Genomic DNA, 22,430 nt, shown 5'->3' on the forward strand with positions numbered 1-22,430 from the left:
ACTGGCCTAAAAAGAAAAAGCAATAGGTATACTCACAGAAGCAATAGTCCTCAAAGCTCGAGGACCTGGAAATGTTTTTCCACAGCCTTGACTCTTGGGAAGGAGACGACCCTTAACTTCATCTCCACTGATTCCTCTTGCAATATTCCATAACCATGTCCTGAAATCAAAGGAATGTTCAGCATTGCCCCAATATATGAAAGGTCAATTTTAATGTAATCCTACAATTCGAATATGTGTCATTATTGTTGTGCTTTCACATAAGCAACTAAGAGTATCTTATTTTGGAGAAAACTAATCTCAAGAGAAAGCAAGCTCACATAAAGCCATACATTCTGGTCCACCCCCATGAAGTGTTTTCTAACTCTAATTGGTAGGAAATGAGTTGCCTACAAGCACCCTAGATTTTTATCATCTTGTTATTTTTTCATTTCACAGGTGAATAGGGAGCAGTGGAAGCTGACATTATGATGGTCGAATCTTAATCAAACCATAAACAAAAAGAGTAAAAGAATATTATATTTGCAATCAACCACTTGATTGCATCTTGAAAATGCTTCAATTGGACAAGTCATTAAATCATGATTTTGTGTAATGATGTGTGTCCTTGAATTAGGACTCGGGAAGCCGGCCACCAAGAAAACACACACTTCAATCTAGTTTATCATTATGACTAGTGACTTCTGATAAGAATGTCTTTAGTCTAATAGTCATGATGTAGGTCTATAGAAATAGCCTAGTAGTTTTGAGTTGGAATTAAATAAAGTGACTTTAGATATTAAATTAGTACTTTTAGTCAAATGTGCTTTTCAGTTATATAATATTTGTTGCCACCAAAGTCTGTCTCTTTCACAAGGCATTACATTTCTATCTCATTTTTACATATTGAATAATATACAAACAACACTCTCCCACCATTACGAGCATGTTGATCTCTCCAAGGATTACTCTCAAGGGACCTATCAACCCAAGCCACTCTCAAGAGGACATTATTCACAAGGCATTTAATGTTGACAATACTATTATGTCATATGAGAAAAGTTAACTATTGACATCTAAACTAATAATTTGACTTAGTAGAGCTGACTATTGACATTATAAGAGGATGGAGGATCAAACGGAAGCAAGCAAACAGACCCAAAAGATAAAACCTACAAAAGAAAAGGAAAAAATGGCACTAAACAAGTGCACTAGAGCTCTCCAAAAGGTGCACTAGAGAGAGAAAAACACATATATAACAAGAGAACGCCAAAGATATAGTGCCCATAGGCTTAATCACACATATAATATATGGTGCCCGTAGGCTAAATAATGATCACATAGTCAATTGATCACACAAGATGATAATACTAATGACGTTTGAGTTATGTATTTATACACAAATCATGTAGTGTGTCCCACCAAGAGGGGTTATAGGCTGACATAAGTAGCGGGCACTCCTCAAGATGATTACTAAGCCCATCAAAGTTGACTAGGTTGGACTTAACCATAACCAAATATTACAATAATAGATGCCCTTAACTATAATTAATTCCTAACAAAATGCAATAATGACACAACACATGGCCACATGTGAAGAATACACCATTCTTAACACCACCACTTCAGTTGAAAAGGAGACCATAAAGAGAAATGGTGAACATTGAATACAAATGCGAATGGATTTATAAATACCCAACTCAATACAAGGCAAGACAATGTTGAGATACCAATGAGGGGATTTATGGATACTCATCCCTAATAGAGTTGGAGTTGGTTATCCCCAATGATAGGTTATGAGACTTGTGCATGATGCAATTCATGACAGAAGGAAAGAAGAGGCAACGGAAAACAACACCGAACATGCAACCAAATCTTCAAGGCTATTTAGCACTGAGGTTGAGGGTAGTGGGAGGGTCTCCACGGCTTCACCTACTGAGAAATCCTCATCATTTTTGTTCCGCAAACCAGAGTTGGAGCACAACCCTCTATCAAGTCAATGATTAAAAAAAGGAGAAGCAAAACGCAGACATGGTAATGGGGAGGTGTTTTCCAAAGTGAGTTACCTCTCAGCGTCATGAAAAACAATCCATTTTGGAAACCAATGTGTGATGCGATTGTTGTTGTTGGCCCAAGGTATAAAAGCGCTACATATGACAAATTGCAGGGTCCAATCCTCCAAGCAAAAAAGAAGGACATCACCTCTAGATTGGTGTTATGTAAAAAATTAGTTAATTTTAGGTTTATTATTTAATTTTAGGTTTAATTAGATGAAAGGGCACGATCATAAGATCATGCCCTTTCCCAAAGGGCACCCATGGCGGTATATAAGCCAGGAACCCCATTGTAAACAATCATCTATCATCTGTCAATTCAATTATTAATAAATATTTTTATATATTTTTATATATTCTCTGTATATCGAGAAGTTTTACGCTTCATTGGTATCGGAGCAAGTTCGTTCCTCGGGCTCTGTTGATCTTCCGCTATTTCTGCCATCTGTCTCCGCTCCACTGCCAGTTGCATTCTCTGTCCACACGTCGTCTACTACAATTACCCCGCTGACGTCTCTGCACTCAATCCGCTGCTGCGCATTCCATTTCCGCTGCAATCTTCCCTCGTTGTAATCTTCCGTCCCAAACCCTCCGCTCCGTCGCTACAGTAACCGCGTTTCCGCTCCATTGCACACCAGTCATTCCACCCACACCGTGCCACGTTCCGCCAGTCGTTTTTTTGCTGCCGTCATTAAGATCGAACCTGCGGCAAGTTCCGTGTGACCTGCGGCTGCGTGGAAAACATCTGCGGTGAGTTCGAAGTGTTACCTGCTCTAAGGAGGTGACCCCGCCAGCAGACGTGACGGTCAGCGAAACTATATAATATATATACAACGTCCAATATATATTCAAATAAAAATAGCATTTATTTGTATATATAACGGGAAATGTATACATATAACATTTATTTATATATAATATATAACATATATATAATTATATTATATATTATATATAATACATATAATTTAATTAATTAAATTTATTTTAATTAATTAAAAGTTATATATATAAAAGTTAATTTAATTAATTAAAATAATAATAATAATAATAATTTAAGCTGGCAGATCAATACACGCCTGCACAAACTCGCTCAATGTCGACAATGACAATGGCGGATTTCCAAAAAAAATTGTTGGACGCAGAGCATAAGATAAGTAACAACCACGATGAGGTCAGTAAAAGATTAGATGAATTCAAGATCAAGCTTGAGGGGCAGGCTGACAATATCAAAAAACAGGCTGACCAAATAAAAAATCTTCAGGATACGACAAATCGAATAGAAATAAAGATGGAAAATCAACATGTCCAAACAGAAGTAGACATCAGAGAGGCCTTAACAATGCTGAAAATTCTGTGTAAAAGGGCGAATTGTACACCCGAACAACTACTAAAAGAAAATGAAGAGAATCAAGAACACATCTCATCAGATTCAACAAAGTCAACAAACTCTCATGAAAAAGTTGAATCCCCAAAAAAAATCAGCGACACCCCACCAAGAAGTGAGTAACGCAACCCTTACAAACAAGCAACTCTGGGATACCTTTACCAATCAACACCCCTTTTTCGCTCAACCATTAGCAACATACCAGCGAAGGGCAAAAGTCGAGATGCCTAAATTCGACGGAAACGAAAAAAACAATGTTGCATGGATAAATAAAGCAGAAGAATACTTTGAGATATATGACATCAATGATGATGACGAAAAGCTCAGGCACGCATCCATGAAAATGGAAGGGGAAGCATATAATTGGTATATGTGGCGGAAAAAGACAACACACATCATTAGTTGGAGAAAATTTAAGGATGCATTCTTTAAAAGATTCCAAGGTGTAAAGGAAGAAGAGTTCTTTTCAAAACTCATCAAATTACGACAAAAAGGAAGTGTGGACGAATACACTCAAGAATGGGAGACCTTAGTAACACAAGTACCAGGGTTATCAGAATCTTGTCTAATTCAGTCATACGTCTCGGGACTCAAAACCCATTTAGAAGCAGAACTTGAGATGCATGACATTACATCAATAGAAGTAACAAGACGAAAAGCAAAAACAACCGAAAAGAAATTCGAACCAATATTTTGGTCAAAAGCAGAAAAACATATGCAAGACAAAGGATACCCTAGTATGTGGACTCAAATAATACAAGATATGTTCCACCACATCGTCGTGAAGATGAAAAATCTAATGTGGAAATGCAAAGGATAAAAGAGAGTAAATGTAAACGTTGTGGTGAGAAGTGGGACCCCAAACATAAATGTGCTAAAGGAAAAGAACCAAAGAACCTGTATAATTGTGAAGTAACCAATGATTCAAATAGTGAAGAGTCTGACATAGAAGAAATAGAAGATGCCCCAGAATTCTCACCAGAATTAGATGACGGAAGTATTCCACAAGTGTCATTATCAGCCATGACAGGTATATCACAACCTCCGACCTTAAAATTAAAAGGACACATAAAGAAGAACAACGTAGTGGTTCTCATCGACTCTGGAAGCACACACAATTTTTTAGATGCAACCTTGGCAAAGAGACTCAATATCTTTTCATTTCCCTTACCAAACATGAAAGTGATGGTAGCTAACGGTAAGAAGATTGAAAAGGTGGGGAAATGCCATAAGGTTAAATTGCAGATTCAAGACATTAATTTAGAGTCTCCGTTCTTCACGGTATCGTTAGGAGGAGTAGATGTAGTCTTAGGTATCCAATGGCTACGAACTTTAGGTACTTATGCCGCCAACCATCAAGTACAATTTATAAAATTCAAATGGGGTGGTCAGAAGTACAAATTACACGGATTCCAAGCACCAGAGAATCAAATTGTATGAAAAGGTGGGGAAATGCCATAAGGTTAAATTGCAGATTCAAGACATTAATTTAGAGTCTCCGTTCTTCACGGTATCGTTAGGAGGAGTAGATGTAGTCTTAGGTATCCAATGGCTACGAACTTTAGGTACTTATGCCGCCAACCATCAAGTACAATTTATAAAATTCAAATGGGGTGGTCAGAAGTACAAATTACACGGATTCCAAGCACCAGAGAATCAAATTGTATCATCATCTCAGATGATGAAGATGAGTCGAAAAGGAGCACCCGCTTATGTAGTACAATGTCACCAATTAGAAATGTTATCTGCAAATATGACCAGTGAAGAGTCACCAGAGATACAAGATTTAATTCAAAAGCATGAAAAAGTATTTCAAGACCTACCTATGGAGATGCCACCTAATAGGGAAATTTAGCATACAATAGAATTCAAGGCAAGGTCAAACCCTGTCAACATCAAGCCATACCGATATTCACATCACCAAAAAACGGAACTTGAGAGATTAATCCAAGACCTTTTAAAGTGTGAGACCTTGATCATCTTGGAATATCTGATCAAGTGGAAGGACTTACCCGAAGAAGACGCTTTCTGGGAGAATGAATCATTCTTCAACAACATCCGTCGTTACTTATGCTTTGAGGACAAAGCATTCTTTCGAGAGGAAGGCAATGTTATGTAAAAAATTAGTTAATTTTAGGTTTAATTAGACGAAAGGGCACGACCATAAGATCATGCCCTTTCCCAAAGGGTGCCCATGGAGGTATATAAGCCAGGAACCCCATTGTAAACAATCATCTATCATCTGTCAATTCAATTATTAATAAATATTTTTATATATTTTTATATATTCTCTGTATATCGAGAAGTTTTACGCTTCAAATGGCGTAGTTAAAGCAGTCAAGGAAGGTCTCTAGATGCACAAAGATGTTTGATGGCGAGACAAAAAGGAAGGGTAGGACCCTCTTAAATTTCTTGGCACATTGTCTTAGAGGCATCATGTTTATCAAATCAGTGGATGCATCGGCACATGTAAACGATGCAGCATTGATATGTGAGTTGATGGATGGGTTCCTCCAAGAGATTGGTTTGCATAATGTGGAGCAAATCATAACAGATAATGCAAGTAATTATGTGGGTGCTAGCAGGATGCTTATGGATAGGTTCCACTCATTGTTCTAAACTCCATGCATTGCACATTGTATTGATTTGATGCTTGAGGATATGGGGAAACTCTCCTACATCAAGGAGATGGCTAGGAGCATCCCCAAGTTCATATATAACCATGCTTCCATTCTGAGCCTCATGAGGAGATGCACCAAAAACAGCAAGTTGCAGTATCTTGCAATCACACATTTTGCCACTAACTTCATTATTGTTCAGTGTTTGCTTAGATGTCCATTAGAGTTGAAGAAATGTGTGTTTGTGATGAGTGGAATTATTGTACATACAGCAAGAGACAAAATGGGAGAACCATTACTAAATTGGTGTATACTAACTCCTTTTGGGAAGGAGTAGAAGAAGGATGCTCAATTAGTGAACCTTTAGTAAAGGTGTTGAGATCGATTGATAGTGATAAGCTCACAATGGCTTATTTGTATGAGTACATGGATAGGGCCAAAGAAACTATCCAATCTTATTATGTAGGCAAGGCCCAAGGGTACCCTTGTGTAAACAAATGATGTTATGGGATTTGATTAAAAGTTGGTAGATGAGGATGCTCCATCGAACCATTCATGCAACAACACTTTTCCTCAACCCATATTTTCCTACAAATACAACTTTGATTTTGATGGCGAGGTGATGGAAGGGATCCATACTTGTCTTCATAGGATGGTACTCGATCTCGAGATTTGCAGCAAAGTCGATTGCTAGATAAAGAGCTATCGAAATGATATTAGACTCTTTGACTTTGGCAATGCTATTCGTGAAAGAACTATTGATTTTTCATGTGCAATAGATACAAGCACAATATTTTTGAACTATTGGTAATTACTTCGAATGATATATATCTTCTTTAATAATTTTAGTTTATCATTAAGCAATTACAGTGCAAAAATTCAACCATAAACCATAAAGATAGTAGAGATCACAATGCACAAAAAGAAAACAACTTCGACCTAGAACTTTGACCTTGCAGCAGCAGCACTTCGACCCAGCAAATGGCAACAGCAGCAACAGCAACAATTTCGACTTGACAAGAAAGACTTCGATTTCCTAGAGGAATCCACACGAGAGAGAGATAGATGGCCCAAAATTTTGATTTTCTCTTTTTCTTCTTCTTTCCCCAACTTCGCACTCCCTTTAGCCTCCTTTCCTACTTCGCAGTTTCCAACTCTTTCTTCTGGATATCGAACTTGTGTGTGAGAGAGTGAATGCACCAATGACTTCGAACTGCCCTATCAATATAGCCTTCTAGTGAGGTCGAATTGCCCTTCTTGAAGCTGACTTGATCTCCTTGAGACCGACTTGGTGTGGAGGGGACAAATAGCATATTTGACTCAATATTAATTATTTTTACATGATTCAAAAGCCCAAGAAGGTTCTCTTTAAATGCACAATGGCTGTAATGACTCGGAATAAATTCTAGAAGTCCTCAATGGGGACTTTGACCTAAAACACAATGACCCAAGCATGAAACCCATGCTTTAATAAGTCATAATAATAATAATTAAAATATCTTCTTCATTCTGTTGATAAATACATTTCATTGTGACTCAAATACATTTATGAAGACCGAAGCTAGTTACATTCTTCAACATATGTTTCTTCATTAGTTATTAGTTATTAATTATTAGTATTTATGTTTATTATGTTGCATTTACTAATATAACAATCATATCATTAGGTGCATTGTGAGGTGCTTCAACCAGTACTAAAATTTCCGCAGGGCATAGTCAGAGTTCATTGAATTCATCTAACAGAAATCTATATGAAATGGGAAAACTCCATTCAAATGTATCTTAATACAATGGCTGGTGCAAAACGACCATAGCAGAAGGAAAATTGAAAGAAATTGAAATAGTAAATACCCAGTATTCACACCATAACGCTCTTGCAGCCTTGATTCAGAAAACTGCAACAGGTCTCCAACTGTTTTAATACCAAGATCATTTTCTAAAGAGCTACCAAGTTTGCCTCCTAGCTGCTTCCTGCAGAAATAGAAACACGGTCAAATGAAGATAGAAGCCTCATGGACTGAACCAGAGCAGTAAAGACTATCAAATACCAACTGAAATAAACAGACAGTAAATAGAAAAATAATAGTTTATATTTTTCATTTCTTAATAGATGTGAGCAGAATGAACTGAAAAAACTATTCTTTTTTCCCTTTACATCAGCATTGTGAAACTTATCTCCAATCCTGAAATTTAAGTCTAGTGTCTGCTAATCATTAATAACAAGGTGAATAAAGTATAAATTTGAAATCATTTCCTAGATCCTAAAAATTACATTTTTTTCACAGGTAAAGAAGCAAGCAATTCTGGGACACAAGAAGCAGGAACAATGGTCTGTTGAGCGGGCTTATGCATTCCACTTGCAAGTTTCGCCAACATCTGCAAGAGTCATGCACCAAACTTAGAAGCTTCATGAATAGAGGCAAACAGGAAATATCTAGTTTTCAGTTAATATGCAAAAGCATGACTTAATGGGAAAGAAAGGCTTTCTTGTGATGAGGTTTTTTTATGCACCAATAGTTGTGCCCAATGCAAGGATTCCAAGCATCTCTGCAAAAGCAGCTGTACGTCTTGCAACAAAACAATGTGAAAAAGTAGATTTGAGGCAAAACTGAGCACCATGATGAATATCAAGAATGTTGAAACTTGCTATAAATTCTCCACCAGTCAGCTAAGAGCAGCTTGAAGAAGCAATGTTTAAAAATAGCTATTATATTATTGCTAACATAAACATTTTATCCACAAGTATGATGTTTTGAAGCTATGTTACCAAGAGAAGTACACCAGGCTACTGTTTCTCCAAGTAACAGTCGAGAAATGAAACAGTACAGAACCACCATTTCATGTGGCTTTCTCTTCCTATGCCAGCATTTTGAAAAAAAAACACCATAAAACTTTGAAAAATGTAGAAGTAAACAAGAGAAAAGAGAACCTAAACATTAGTGATGTGAATGTATTTTGCTTTATAACATTGAAACATTAAATATATATGATTACAATTGAGTCTTGAATGGATTTGAATCCATTAAATTAACTTTTGCATTGATACACACAGTGCGAGAGAACCATCTCTTATCTAGAAACCCCTTGGAGTCTAGCTCCCAATTCTCATTCCGTTTCAGTTTTCAATTCTCATTTCTGATAACACAATTTGCAAGTAATATTCAACTTAATTGAAAAAAAGAATTTGCAAACATTCATTACACGTATAAAACTTGGGGTTGTTGACACTAATAGAAACTTAAAAGGTAAAACAACAACATTCAGTCTGTTCACGAACACATCCACAGGATTATCGAAAATGTCCATATGTAAGCACAAAAGGTTACTAGCACAAAAGCAATAACGATCCTCTTATTTCATGGCATGCTTACAATCAATAAAGTTATTATATGAACTCTTATGCACTTAAGTCTAATTTCCCAGAATTAAAAATCATAGAAGTTACCCATTCTTTATTAGACAACTGATCTCACTAACAAAATATTAAATTTCCAAAATGGCACATTGAAAACAGAAGCGCTCTGTGCTTATGTCCTGTTACCACAAACTCAAGCAGGCCTTGGAGAAGGAAACCCTACTGTTACTTTGGCAGCTCAGGGACAAATTCCCTTCTTTGGACAGCCTTACTCATCAAGAAAGACCCTTTCTAACCATTGGAAAAATTTAATTTGGTCAACGAAAAATTTAAATTTTAAAGTGAAACCCACAACTTCACAAAAGTACAAGTTGGTCGGGGCAAGCTAATTCGATCCCCCATAAGACACATATAAATAGAGCACATGTCACATCACTTTGGAGCAACACATCAAGTATCTCTTCCCTCTTGATTGGTTCGACTACTTTTGAAATTGCAGGTCTATTCTTCACACGTGCGAAGGGAAGGAAGTCTTTCTGTTCTTGTGCATTGACTTTCTGTTTAGGGCATCTTTGACCAGCGTTGACCATTAAGAAAAAGGGTTTGTTTGACTTGGATTTTGACCTGTTTTCAGAGACCGAGTTGACTGGGCTTTGGACCAATTTTTTCTGTGCAGTTTGACTGAAGTTGACCACAGGCTTTGACTGAAGTTTGACCGCAGCCATTCTCTCTCCTTTGACCAAAATTTTGAGGATTATTTTGGCTAAGGTTTGACCAGCAAAGAAGGCCTAGTTGTTTGACTGTTGACCGAGCTCAATTGGAGGACTGTTGACCATTGACTTTTATACTGGTTAGGGCATCATTTGCTGCTGTTGACTTTGACAGAATTTGCTGATTTGACTTGTTGACCAGATTTGGCTTTGGGGCTCATCTCTTGAATATTGATTGGTTGGTCTCTTGGATAGTCAAGGATTAGACTTTTGACTCTTTTGTCAATGAACTGGAACATTGTGTCTCTTTGTTGAACATTTGATGACAATCTAATAGAAGAAGAATTTGAAAGGGTTTTCTTCCTTGTGGAGTTTTTCCCTAGTCTTTGACCAAATCTTGTGTCTCTTGTTATTTCTCTTGGCTGCCTTCTATTGTGCATTGGATTTACTGTTTTATCTACAATTGTCTATTGTTACTAGAAGATTGAGTTTATTGGATAATTGATTGTTAATTGAAGAAGAATTGGAATAAGTGAGTGTGCTAAGCATAGAACACTGGAAAATTAACATGGTATGAGAGCTGAGGTGAAGACAAGCCCAAGGAGACGAGTCTAAAGCAATCACCATTGAAGGAATCTTTTTGGAAGAATCCACTTAGTCAAGATGTCTACCTCATACTTCAAGGATGCAGAGAAATTGGGTGACATCAAATTTTGCTACTCGGAAGATCTATCAGAAGTGACATTGGATGCAAATGATGTTTTGTAATGTGGAAGGAAATACCTGAGCCGCCGAAAAATGCTGCTGCTGCTGCCAAGGCCAAGTATAAGAAAGGTGAGATCAAAGCAAAGAAAATACTTATTGATTCTTTGAAAGATCATTTGCTTACTTACATTGGAAAGTTGAAGAAGTCCAAGGATATCTATGACAAGTTGGTTGGGATGTATGAGGTCAATAATTTGAATCACATTCTCTCCTTGAAGAATCAAATCAAGGACATCAAGATGACAAAAGGAGAGACTATGTAGTCATATTTCATGAGGCTTTCACAACTCCGGAATCAATTTCTCACAGTTGGAGAATCTATGTCTAATAGAGAGTTGGTACTTGTTGCCCTTCAAGGTCTTCCCCCTATTTGCAAGACATTCATTATAACTATTAGTAATAATGATAAGTTTCCGACATTTGATGAGTTAGTTGGCAAATGTACTCAACAAGAAAGCAGGATGATCTCTAGAGGGAGATTTCAAAAACATGAAAAAGGAGATCCCTTTGCATTTGTTGCACCGAACAAGAAGAGGAAAGGAAGAGGAAGACCATATAACTCTAGAAAGCATGCTCAAGAATCCAAGGATTCCAATAGAAGATTAAGGAAAATTGAATGCTACAATTGCCACAAAGCATGGTAAGTATGCCCAAGACTGTTCGGAAAAGCGAGATGCTCCAAGGTCCAATTTCAACAATAATTGTGGCTTCAACAACAATAGGTTTAATGATAGAAGAAGAGGAGATGATAGAAGAGAAAGAGATGCTCCTAATGATCGTGATGAAGGTCATAATCAACAAACTCAAGGTATGAAAGTAATGCAGCTACTATTCAATCTGAATATATTCTTATTTCTGCTCTTTCTAGTTACTCTCCTATGGATTCGTGTGATAGTTGGTTGGTAGATAGTGGGGCCTCTAGACATTTCTCTGGATATCGTGAAGTCCTCTCAAATCTGGTTGAGAGAGAGACTAACCTGAAGATCATTCTTGGGGATAGCTCTACTTATCTTGTGAAGAATTTTGGTTTTGTCAAATTTAATTCAGATTATGGGGAAATCGTACTTCTTCACAATGTTATGTATGTACCGGGATTAAATAGGAATTTGGTATCTATATCTGCCTTAGAAGACAAAGGGACGTGAGTTACCCTCATAAGAGGAAAGGTCCTCACCTGGCCTATGAAATCCCGCATGAGGGATGCTTTCACCTTTGGATCTAGAATTGAAGGACTCTATAAAGTCAATGGAAGACCACTGCAAGCAATGGTAAATGATAGCAATCATCAAAGTGAGCTATGGCACAGAAGGTTTGCTCATATACATTATGAATCCTTGCCCAAAGTAAGAAGGATGGTTTCCAGAATGCTTGAAGTTCAAACTAACTATGATGGAGTATGTTCGGGATGTGCTAGTGGAAAGAAGTCGAGGGGACCATTCCCTTCTAGCAAAAGCAGGACCAATGACATTCTACAACTCATTCATTCTGATCTTTGTGGACCCATGCCAGTAAAATCTCTGAGTGGTTATCTACATTATATAATCTTTGTGGATGACTTCTCCCAGAAGACTTGGATATTCTACTTGAAGCACAAGGACAAAGCATTTGAGATGTTCTAGGACTTCAAGGCACTGATAGAAAATCAAACAGGGAAAAGGATCAAGGTCTTCAAATCTGATAATGGTGGAGACTACACTTCTAATGAGTTCGTTGACTTTTGCAAGAAGGCTAGAACCAAGAAGGAGACCATTGTACTTTATAACCCCAAGTAGAATGGTGTGGTTGAATGAAAGAACGAGACCATTATGGAAGTTGCCCAAGCAATGTTGCATAATCAAAAGTTGTCGAAGTTCCTTTGGGGAGAAGCCACTAATACAACAGTCTATGTTCAAAACAAAACTCCTCATCAAGCCCTGGATGACAAGACTCTCGAAGAAGTATTCACAGGTATCAAACCCAATGTTGGACATCTGAGAATCTTTGGTTGCCCATGTACTTTCATGTGCCGAAGGACAAGAGGAACAAGTTGGAAGCCATTGGAAAGAAAGGTACATTTGTTGGATATTGTGATAATTCTAAAGATTTTAGAATATATGTGTTTGGTCAAAGGAATATCAAGTTTAGCAGGGATGTGACTTTCAATGAAGATGTTGCCCTTGGAAAAGAAAGGGACATTCCTCCTCCTCCACCTGTTGAATACAAGGATGATGACATGGACCTACTAGAAGGTCCTTCTATGCCCAAGTTAGAGAAAGATGTTGTTGATGATCCCATGGAACCTATGGACCCCTTGGATCCTCCTCCATGTGATCCCCCTGCCAGGAAGAGACCGCTTTGGCTTCGTGATACTTTACAAGATGTTGAAAGACATGTCGCTGCCAGAGGAACCTTTAGAGAAAGCAAGAATCCATGTTGATACTAGGGATATGTTGTAGCTATGAGCTCCATCATACAAGTTGAACCACACACCTTTGAAGAAGAAATGAAAGAGCAAGTTTGGAATGATGCTATGGCTGAAGAATACAAATCTATTAAGAGGAATGATGTGAGGGACGTGGTTCTAAGACCCAAATGGGAAGTCTCTTATGACTTCTAAGTGGTTGTACAAGTTCAAGCATGGAGCTAATGCAAGTTTTGAGAAATATAAGGCAATGTTCATGAGTAGAGGTTTCTCCTAGAAAGAGGGAGAAGACTATGATGATATATTTTCACTTGTTGCCCGCTATACTACTATTAGATCTATTGTTTCCCTTGTTGCTAGTCAAGGATGGACTCTTCACCAGATGGATGTGAAGATTGTGTTTCTTCATGGCATACTATAGGAAGAATTATATGTTGAGCAACCACAGGGTTTTGAAGTACATGACAGGAAGACTCACATTTGCAGGCTGAAGAAGGCACTTTATGGATTGAAGCAAGCCCCCAGAGCCTGATATGTCTGTATTGATAGCTACCTAGTGAAACTTGGATTTACGAGAAGCAATGTCGACCTGAACCTCTGCTTCAAAGTGGTCCAAGGTATGCCCCTTATTTTGGTTTTATATGTTGATAATTTATTCTTGACTAGTAGTGAGCCTTTGATGCTCAAGTGCAAGGAGTTTGCCTCTGAATTTGACATGAAAGACCTCAGATTGATGCATTGTTTCCTAGGCTTAGAGGTGTGGCAAAGACCTGGTGAGATTTCCTTTCTCAAGGAAAATATGTTGTGAAACTGTTAGAAAGATTTGGAATGGTAGAATGCAAGTACATGGCCACACCAATGAAGATGAACTCCAAGAAGTTATGTGGAGATGTTGCAAGACCTGACTTGGCGAATCCCACTGAGTATCGACAGTTTATCGGGGCATTGATGTTCCTTGTGAACACCCGTATGGACATATGTTTTGCAGTTAGTCAATTCATGACTAAGCCTCTTCATGCACACTGGGTTGTTGCGAAGCATGTGTTGAGATATTTGCATTGGACGATTAATCTCTGTCTAATATATATTGTCGAAGATGTGAGTCTTCATGGGTACAGTGATGCTAACTGGGCTGGAAATGTTACTGATAAGAAGAGCACATCAAGGTGTTGCTTGGGTTTGGCTTTTGCCATGATATCTTGGATGAGCAGGAAGCAGAAGTCTGTTGCTTTAACCACAATTGAGGGAGAGTATATTGTTGCTAGCATGGCTAGCTGTAAGGTAGTTTGGTTGAGGAAGCTCCTTGGAGATTTGTTTGTGTAGGTTCTAGATACGACAGTGATATATTGCGACAACAAGAGTGGGATTTTATTGTTGAGAAATGTAACTAGTATCAATCTTCATAATTGTTGTTTAGCTCATGACATGCTGTAATTTTTATGTATTTATCAGAAAGAAAGAAAGAGAAAATTATTGTAAAAAGAAATTTATTTATAAGCATGAGTTTCATGCTTCATTTATTTTTGTTTTAGGTCAAAGCACCCATTGAGTGCTTCTAGGGTTTATGTCATATGTCATAGTCCTTGTCATTATGTAATAGACCCTTCTTGGGCTTTTTATATCAAGAAAGAAATTTGTAATTGAGTCAAAAATGTATTTTGTGCCTCCTCCACCAAGTCAGCCTCAAGAGAAGACAAGTCGGCCTCAATAAGGGAATTCGACTACACAGAAGGACTATATATAAAAGTGTAATTCGACCTATTTGAACATCCATCCGACAAAGAATTTGGTTTGCAATTGAAGGAAGTACGAAGACAAGGAAGAAGACTTGAAGAAGAAGGAAAATCCCTAGCGAAGAGGAGAAACCCTAGCAAAGAAGTGAAGCTCATTTTTCTCTTGTTTTCCCTCACACGTGCAAGATTCTGGGATGCAGGAAGGGGCTAAAATTTTAGGTCCGCAGTAAGGCTGAAATTCTGATGCAGTAAGGCCAAAATTTTGGTCGATGCGGTATTGATGCAGTATTGAAGAAGCTAATTGGAAGGACTATCTTGGGAAGCTGACTTGGTGGATCTTAGGAGGTCTTAGTCATAGTCAAGGGTCTTGGTTGTCTCATTTCATCTGGTTCTAAAGGGAGAGGAGAATTTTTGGGTTTTCCCCTAGGAGAGGGGTTTTGCCCTAGCTGAGAGCCTATATCCTATGTCCTTGTTGTCTTGATCTTGATGCATTTATGTTTTGGTAGTTGCTTGATGATAAGAAGATGAAAGAAGTTAAAAAGATTGCTAAGAAATCACAAGTAATTATCAAGATAAGAATATATTTTTGTCTTTCCGATTTACTAACACTGATTAGCAGAGAATCTCGTGTTTCCTGACAAGTCCAAGCTCATTGAGATCAGATATCACTATATTCGAGACATGGTGCAAAGAGGAGTTGTAAAACTCCATATTTCGACTGATGAGCAGATAGCAAACGTACTCACCAAGGTTTTGCCGAAAGGGAAGTTCTTGGTCTTCAGAGAGCAGCTTGGACTGATGGATGTGACCCTCACGGGTAAGGGTCCCAGCTAATAGAGGACACTGAGTTATGCTCTTCCCCCCTGTTTGAGCTCACAGAGAGAGGAATTGTGTCAGAGAGCTCCTAGGGTTGAGAGAACTTTGGTGAAGCGAACAAAGTTCCTTCTATAAATTAATTACTCCAGAAGACTTGGAATATGAAGTTATCCATTGAGGATATAAATATTATATTAAATATGTGAATAAGAATAAGAATGATTTACATTGAGAATGAGAGGCTTGCTTATATATCAAGCAAGTGTCTCTTCATGGAGAGTCATGTCCTATTTAGACATGCCTCTTCAACCTAACTACTGATTATTATTAACTAATCATTATTACAATTATCCTCGTTACTTATATCTATATTATTTATATATATTTTATTCGTAACATTTGCACAATAGGATAGTTTGTGATCCTTACCTTCCATGGTAAGTCGTATCCTACCTATTGTCTGACAATACGATAGACTGTGATCCTTTCCTTCCACGGTAAGTTGTATCCCGCCTATTGTCACTCATTGGACATGACAAAGTTGTGAAATTTTCCTTGAAATGCAGCAACTAGAATTAATTCTTCTAACTGGATTAATTATGCAGTTTATTTTGTTATAGCAAAATAACAAGTTAATCACACTGCAATTTCTTCACAATAAAAATGATGCGGAAAATAAAACGTTGGAAACTAAGAAATATAGAGCACACACAATAATTTTGAGAGAGTTATTTTTGGACAAATGTCCCCGAAAAAACCCAATGTGGGAAAACTGGTGCAACAGATGAGGGTTTTATTATTATGCAGCAGCAAAAATTCTGAGTACAATTTGGATGCTTAATCTAGCAATCCAATCTGAGAGAAATACTGGCAAAATATCTGTGAGGCCAATACCTCAGCACCACAACTGATTCTGCTTCGAAATATGGCCGATCTAGGGTACACGAAATGCCCCTGCATGAGCCTCTGCACATGCTAATTCGCACTACCTCCGGAACACGCTGAATCCTATAGCTTTGTCTATCTCTGCCCCTAGAAGTGACTCGCTTGGCCTCCTCAAATTTATCCTGACCTCCAATAACTGAATCAATTCCTCTCGCTGAATCGAACTCTCCTCTAAAGCCCTCTGCACAGCTTCCTGATGAAAACTCGTCCCTCTCTCAACTGACACTTCCGAATCTAGAATCCTCCACCAGAAATCTGCTATTGATCTCCCTCTTGCTCTTGCTTCCTTCTGGCTCGAATTCTTCCCGCTCAATGCTTCTCTCTGGAAAATCAATCTGCCAAGGAAACTCGCTCTTCTTGTGTGTTTAGCTCCAACCCCATCAACCTACTCTTATGATCTCTCATTGGCTCACCAACGGCCATGATTAAATCCTCATCAACGGCTAAGATCATCTTTGAGTCGATCCATGTGAGTTTCTAGAGAAATCTCACCTTTCTTAATTAATTCCTATTAATTAATCATTTTTCCTAAGTTAGACTTAGGAAATATTTAATTGTTGATTAATTAACTTAATTAAGCCATCTCTAGATGTTTTCTCTTGAAACTTTTTCTGGGTTTTGGGGTCCTTGTGTTTCTAAGCCTCTTTGACCAAAGTCGAGACTTAAACACTTGTCTGATGCTACCCAATCATCAAAAACTAACACTCCCTCTTAGCGAGGAAGGTGTTCTAAACGATCTCATAACATCCTCCCATACACGTTGTTAATGTCTAACAACTGTGACAACCTACCACTGCCCACCAACTACTACGCTACTCTGATTCATTTGTTGCTCTGAGTTGAACCAATACTGCATTTGCATTGCTGCTGACACTGCATTGTACAACCTATACTGCTTCCAACTCTGCATTGTGTTGCAATTGATCTCATGTTGCTGCTACTACTGCAACTAAGAACTGAATCTCTAAATCAATTATGCGACTGGAGTGGCTCTACAATTGCCTCTTGAGTCTTTGACTGCTACTAGCCTTTGCATTGTCCACAGTAGAATTGTCTGCGTTGCAACTGCTCTGCACACCTCAACATCTGACTACCACTAGTACTGTAACTCTCCCTCAAGAATTGGGTGTGTAATCCTGATCACTGATCCATCTGCTACTAAATATTGTGGGCCCCTGTAGGAAGGATATTGATCCAAGAGGAAACACCTGGCCGATGCTCTCCTCGAAAGATCTTGCCCAACTTTACACAACTCTGGAGTCTATAGCTCAATGTCTCCCCACCTCTCTCCTAGAGGTATAGTTGCATACAAAGTGAAGTCTTCCTCCAACCTGGAGGAAAATTGGTCAATCTTTGTCGAAGTTGTTCCTGCTCCTGCTTCTCCTTCCTATCCTTCTTCCTCTGAGGACACTAGGTACTATAATGACCAAATTCACCACACATGAAGCATTTGATATTAGACAAATATTTCTTCTTCTTTTCTTCTCCCTATGAGCCTTGTCCCTGACTAGGACCTTTCTTTGCCTTTCCCTTCGATGCAAGGGCTACATTCTCCTCCTCCTTCACACCCTTCGATCCTTTGTTGTTGCCACTAAGACTACTTTTGACTAGAGCAAGTTACATCTCCTCTTGCATGAAATCTACCCACAATCTATCCCAACTTGGTAGTTGATCTTGTCCACTAATATCTTGGACGAAAGTAGCCCACTCCTCGGTGAAACTGTTGGTAGCTACACACACCAACTCAGCGACTTGAGGTGTCTCTCCAACTGCAGCAAGCTCATTTTGGACATCTTGAATCCTAGTGAGGTAGGGGGTAACTCCTCCCTTCTGCATCCTTGTGTTCCTCAGCTTCTCCTTTAGGAACATCTTCTGATTCTCGGAAGGATTCTTTGGTCGTATTCTTGGCCACTCTCTATGAGACTACATCATCCCACACTCCATCGAGGATCAACCACTTCGCCTTGGTTATCTCCTTATTGTAGTTATCTAGTTGTTGCGGGTCTATAGGTACGGATACAACTCTCTTTGCGTAGGTCTTTAGACCATGCTCATCTAGTAGGAAAGTCATCCGTAGATTTCCAAATACAATAATTTGAGGCTCCATCTAGCCTATCCTTATCTCGAAGTCCTGCTGAGGCCATTTTCCGCAAAATTCACAATTGGGAAATAAACAGGAATCTCCTCTTCTCCTGCTTGGCTACCTACTCTACAATTCGCACTCCTTTCTGGAATGCCCAGTCTTGCCTATTGGTTCTGCCTCTGCAACTGGAAATTTCGGATTTCCTTCAAGACTGAAACTGGAAACCCTCTAAGAAAAATTCCTCAATCTGTGCAATTTCTCTTCCTCCCGACATTGATTTTGCTACTGCAAAAACCACTGCGTTAGGATCCATTATGTGAATTCACTAATCTGCTTCACTGGAACTACTTCCCGACTTCACCACTTCCTATTGGAACTGCTACTAGGCTCTACGAATTTTCTTGCCACCTGCACTGGAAAATCGACCCCTCTGCCCAATAGTTCGAACTGCCTGGCTGGCTCTGCGCAAATCTAGAGAAATTGTGTTGTTGCTCCCTCTGAACTACAAATTTCTCCCTCTTCGTCTCTGAGCCACTGATTTGTCAAACTAGCTTTTATACCATGTGAAATTTTCCTTGAAATGCATCAACTAGAATTAATTCGTCTAACAAGATTAATTATGCAGTTTATTTTGTTACAGCAAAATAACGAATTAATCACACAACAATTTCTTCACAATAAAAACTCTAACAAAAATTAAAATGTTGGAAACCAAGAAATATAGAGCACATAATAATTTTGACACAGTTATTTTTGGACAAATGTCCCCGTAAAAACCCAATGCGAGAAAAACAATGAAGCAAATGAGGGTTTTACTATTATGCAATAGCAGAAATTTAGAGTACAATTTGGATGCTTAATCTAGCAATTCAATTTGAGAGAAATACTAGCAAAATATCTGTGAGGCTAATACCTCAGCACCACAATTGATTCTGCTCTGAAATCTAGTCGATCTCAGCGACACGAAATGCCCCTGCCTGAGCCTCTGTGCAATCTCTGCACGAGCTAATTTGCACTGCCTCCAAAAAACGTTGAATCTTGCAACTCTGCCTGTCTTTGCCCCTGGAAGTGACTCGCTTGGCCTCCTGAAATTTATCCTGGCCTCCTTCAACTGAATCGACGACTCCTCTAGCTGAATCGAACTCTCCTCTAAAGCCCTTTATGCAGGCCTTGTGTAGCTTACTGAGGAAAACTCATCCCTTTCTCAACTAACTCTTTCGGATCTAGAATCCTCCTTCGGAAATTTGCTATTGATCTCCCTCTTGCTCTTGATTCCTTCTGGCTCGAATTCTTCTGGTTGAATTTTGCTCTCTAGAAAATCAATCTACCAAGGAAACTCGCTCTTCCTATGTGTTTAGCTCCAACCCATCGACCTCCTCTTATGATCTCTTGTTGGCTCACCAACAATCATGATTAAATCCTCATCAACAGCTAAGATCATCTCTAAGTCGATCCATGTGAGTTTCTATAGAAATTTCACCTTTCTCAATTAATTCTTGTTAATTAATCACTTTTCCTAATTTAGCCTTAGGAAATATTTAATTACTCATTAATTAACTTAATTAAGCCATCTCTAAGTGTTTTCTCCTCAAATATTTTATGGGGCCTGGAGTCCTTGTGTTTCTAAGCCTCTCTGACCAAAGTCGAGACTAGAACACCTGTTTGATGCTACCCAATCATCCAAAACTAACAAGAGTATACCCTAGTTGGCATCCTACCCACAAGTTGGGCTTGTTGGGATTGTCAACCATTTGGCCAATGGGTGTGGAGACTTGAGATAGATTGTGATCCTTACCATTTATGGTAAATGGTATCCTGCTCAAGTGATGGGATGCAAGTGTTCTACCACTGCCTCTTGAAGGCCAAGTTGGGAAGATCAACTGACAATATGATAGACTGTGATCCTTACCTCTCACAGTAAGTGGTATCTTGCCTACTATCCTTAGATATAGGGTGGTAAATTGAGCTCCCCTATGATGATTCTTCTTCTTTAGATTCGAGAGTGTTCAACAAATGAGTAGAGATGAGATATGACTTGGTTCAGTGACGACAATGACAAAATGTTTTAGATGACATTAATGATGCAGTCCGAAATTTCTCCCTAGCAGAGAGGGAGTGTTAATTTGGCAGCTCAGGGACAAATTCCCTCCTTTGGACAACCTTCCTCATCAAGAAAGACCCCTCCTAGCCCTTGGAAGAATTTAATTTGGTCAAGAAAAAAATTAATTTTTAAGGTGAAACCCACAAGTTCACAAAAGTACAAGTCGACCTAGGCAAGCTAATTCGAACCCCCCTGAGACACATAAATAGAACACATGTCACATCACTTTGGAGAATCACATCAAGCATCTCTCCTCTCTTGATTGGTTCGACTACTTATGAAATCGCAAGGATATTCTTCACACGTGTGAAGGGGAGGAAGTCTTTATGTTCTTGTGCAATGACTTTCTGTTTAGGCATCTTTGACCAACATTGCCAACAAGGAAAAGGGTTTGATTTACTAGGATTTTAACCTGTTCTTGGAGGCTGAGATGACTGGGCTTTGGAACAAATTTTTCTCGGTAGTTTGATTGAAGTTGATTGCAGAATTTGACTGAAGTTTGACCACGGATTTCTGAAGTTTCACCGCAGAATTCTGAACTTTGATCGCAGGCATTCTCTCTCCTTTGACTGAACTTTTGAGGATTGTTATGACTGGTTTCACCAGCAAAGAAGGCTGAGTTGTTTGACTATTGACCGAGCTCAATTGAAGGACTATTGACCATTGACTTTTGGACTAGTTAGGGCATCATTTGTTGTTGTTGACTTTGACAAAATTTTCATATTTGACTTGTTGACCAGATTTGACTTTGGGGCTCATCTTTTGTATATTGGTTGGTTGGTCTCATAGATAGTCAAAGATTAGACTTTTTTGTTGATGAATTGGAACATTGTATCTCTCTGCTGAACATTTGATGACAATCTAATAGAAGAAGAATTTGAAAGGGTTTTCCCCCTTGTGGGGTTTTTCCCTAGTCTTTGACCAAATCTTATGTCTCTTGTTATTACTCTTGGTTGTCTTCTATTGTGCATTGGATTTACTGTTCTATCTACAATTGCTTATTGTTACTGGAAGATTGAATTTATTGAATAATTGATTGCTAATTGAAGAAGAATTGGAATAAGTGATTGTGCTAAGCATAGAACACAAGAAAATTAACACCTACAAGGCATAAACTAGAGCAAGGGACAACAATGGCGTAGTGGAATAATGTCACCACAACCAAACCCCCCTGCTCTTTACTGACTTTAAGCAATGTGAGGAGTCACAATAGGAGAGAGATCACTTATGTAAGATATTCCAAGTTTAATATGTAAGATGACCTCACTAGGATCTCTTCAAGAAAGGAACAACTTAGGTTCAAGGCTCCACAAGGAGACAATTCACTTTTTATGATGAGACCTAGGAAAGAAGGCACAAGACGCAGGGTTTGATAAATTTGACGAGTGTTGTTGTTTACAAAAGTCAAGGCTAAGAGAAAAGCTTTCCAACAATGTTACTAGCAATGCCAAAGCTCATGAAACCTTCAAGAAAGGCCTTGAGT

At 38.5% G+C, this 22,430-nt stretch overlaps 1 protein-coding gene across 2 annotated transcripts in view; it reads right to left on the reverse strand.

Moving 5' to 3' along the window:
- The window catches only part of POLH (Y-family DNA polymerase H), a 252,547-nt gene that overhangs the window by 120,595 nt on the left and 109,522 nt on the right, over positions 1-22,430 (reverse strand). For both annotated transcript variants that reach the window (XM_089372685.1, XM_089372686.1), the window contains exons 6-8: positions 8,311-8,414; positions 7,890-8,009; positions 37-160 (exon numbers count right to left, since the gene is read on the reverse strand). In XM_089372685.1, coding sequence (XP_089228811.1) covers positions 37-160; positions 7,890-8,009; positions 8,311-8,414 — 348 coding nt within the window. The remainder of the gene's footprint in view (positions 1-36; positions 161-7,889; positions 8,010-8,310; positions 8,415-22,430) is intronic.

This window comes from Pinus tabuliformis, chromosome 8 (genome assembly GCF_031772625.1).
Source record: "Pinus tabuliformis cultivar Carrire ecotype Pingquan chromosome 8, CPIR1, whole genome shotgun sequence".
Classification (NCBI taxonomy): domain Eukaryota; kingdom Viridiplantae; phylum Streptophyta; class Pinopsida; order Pinales; family Pinaceae; genus Pinus; species Pinus tabuliformis.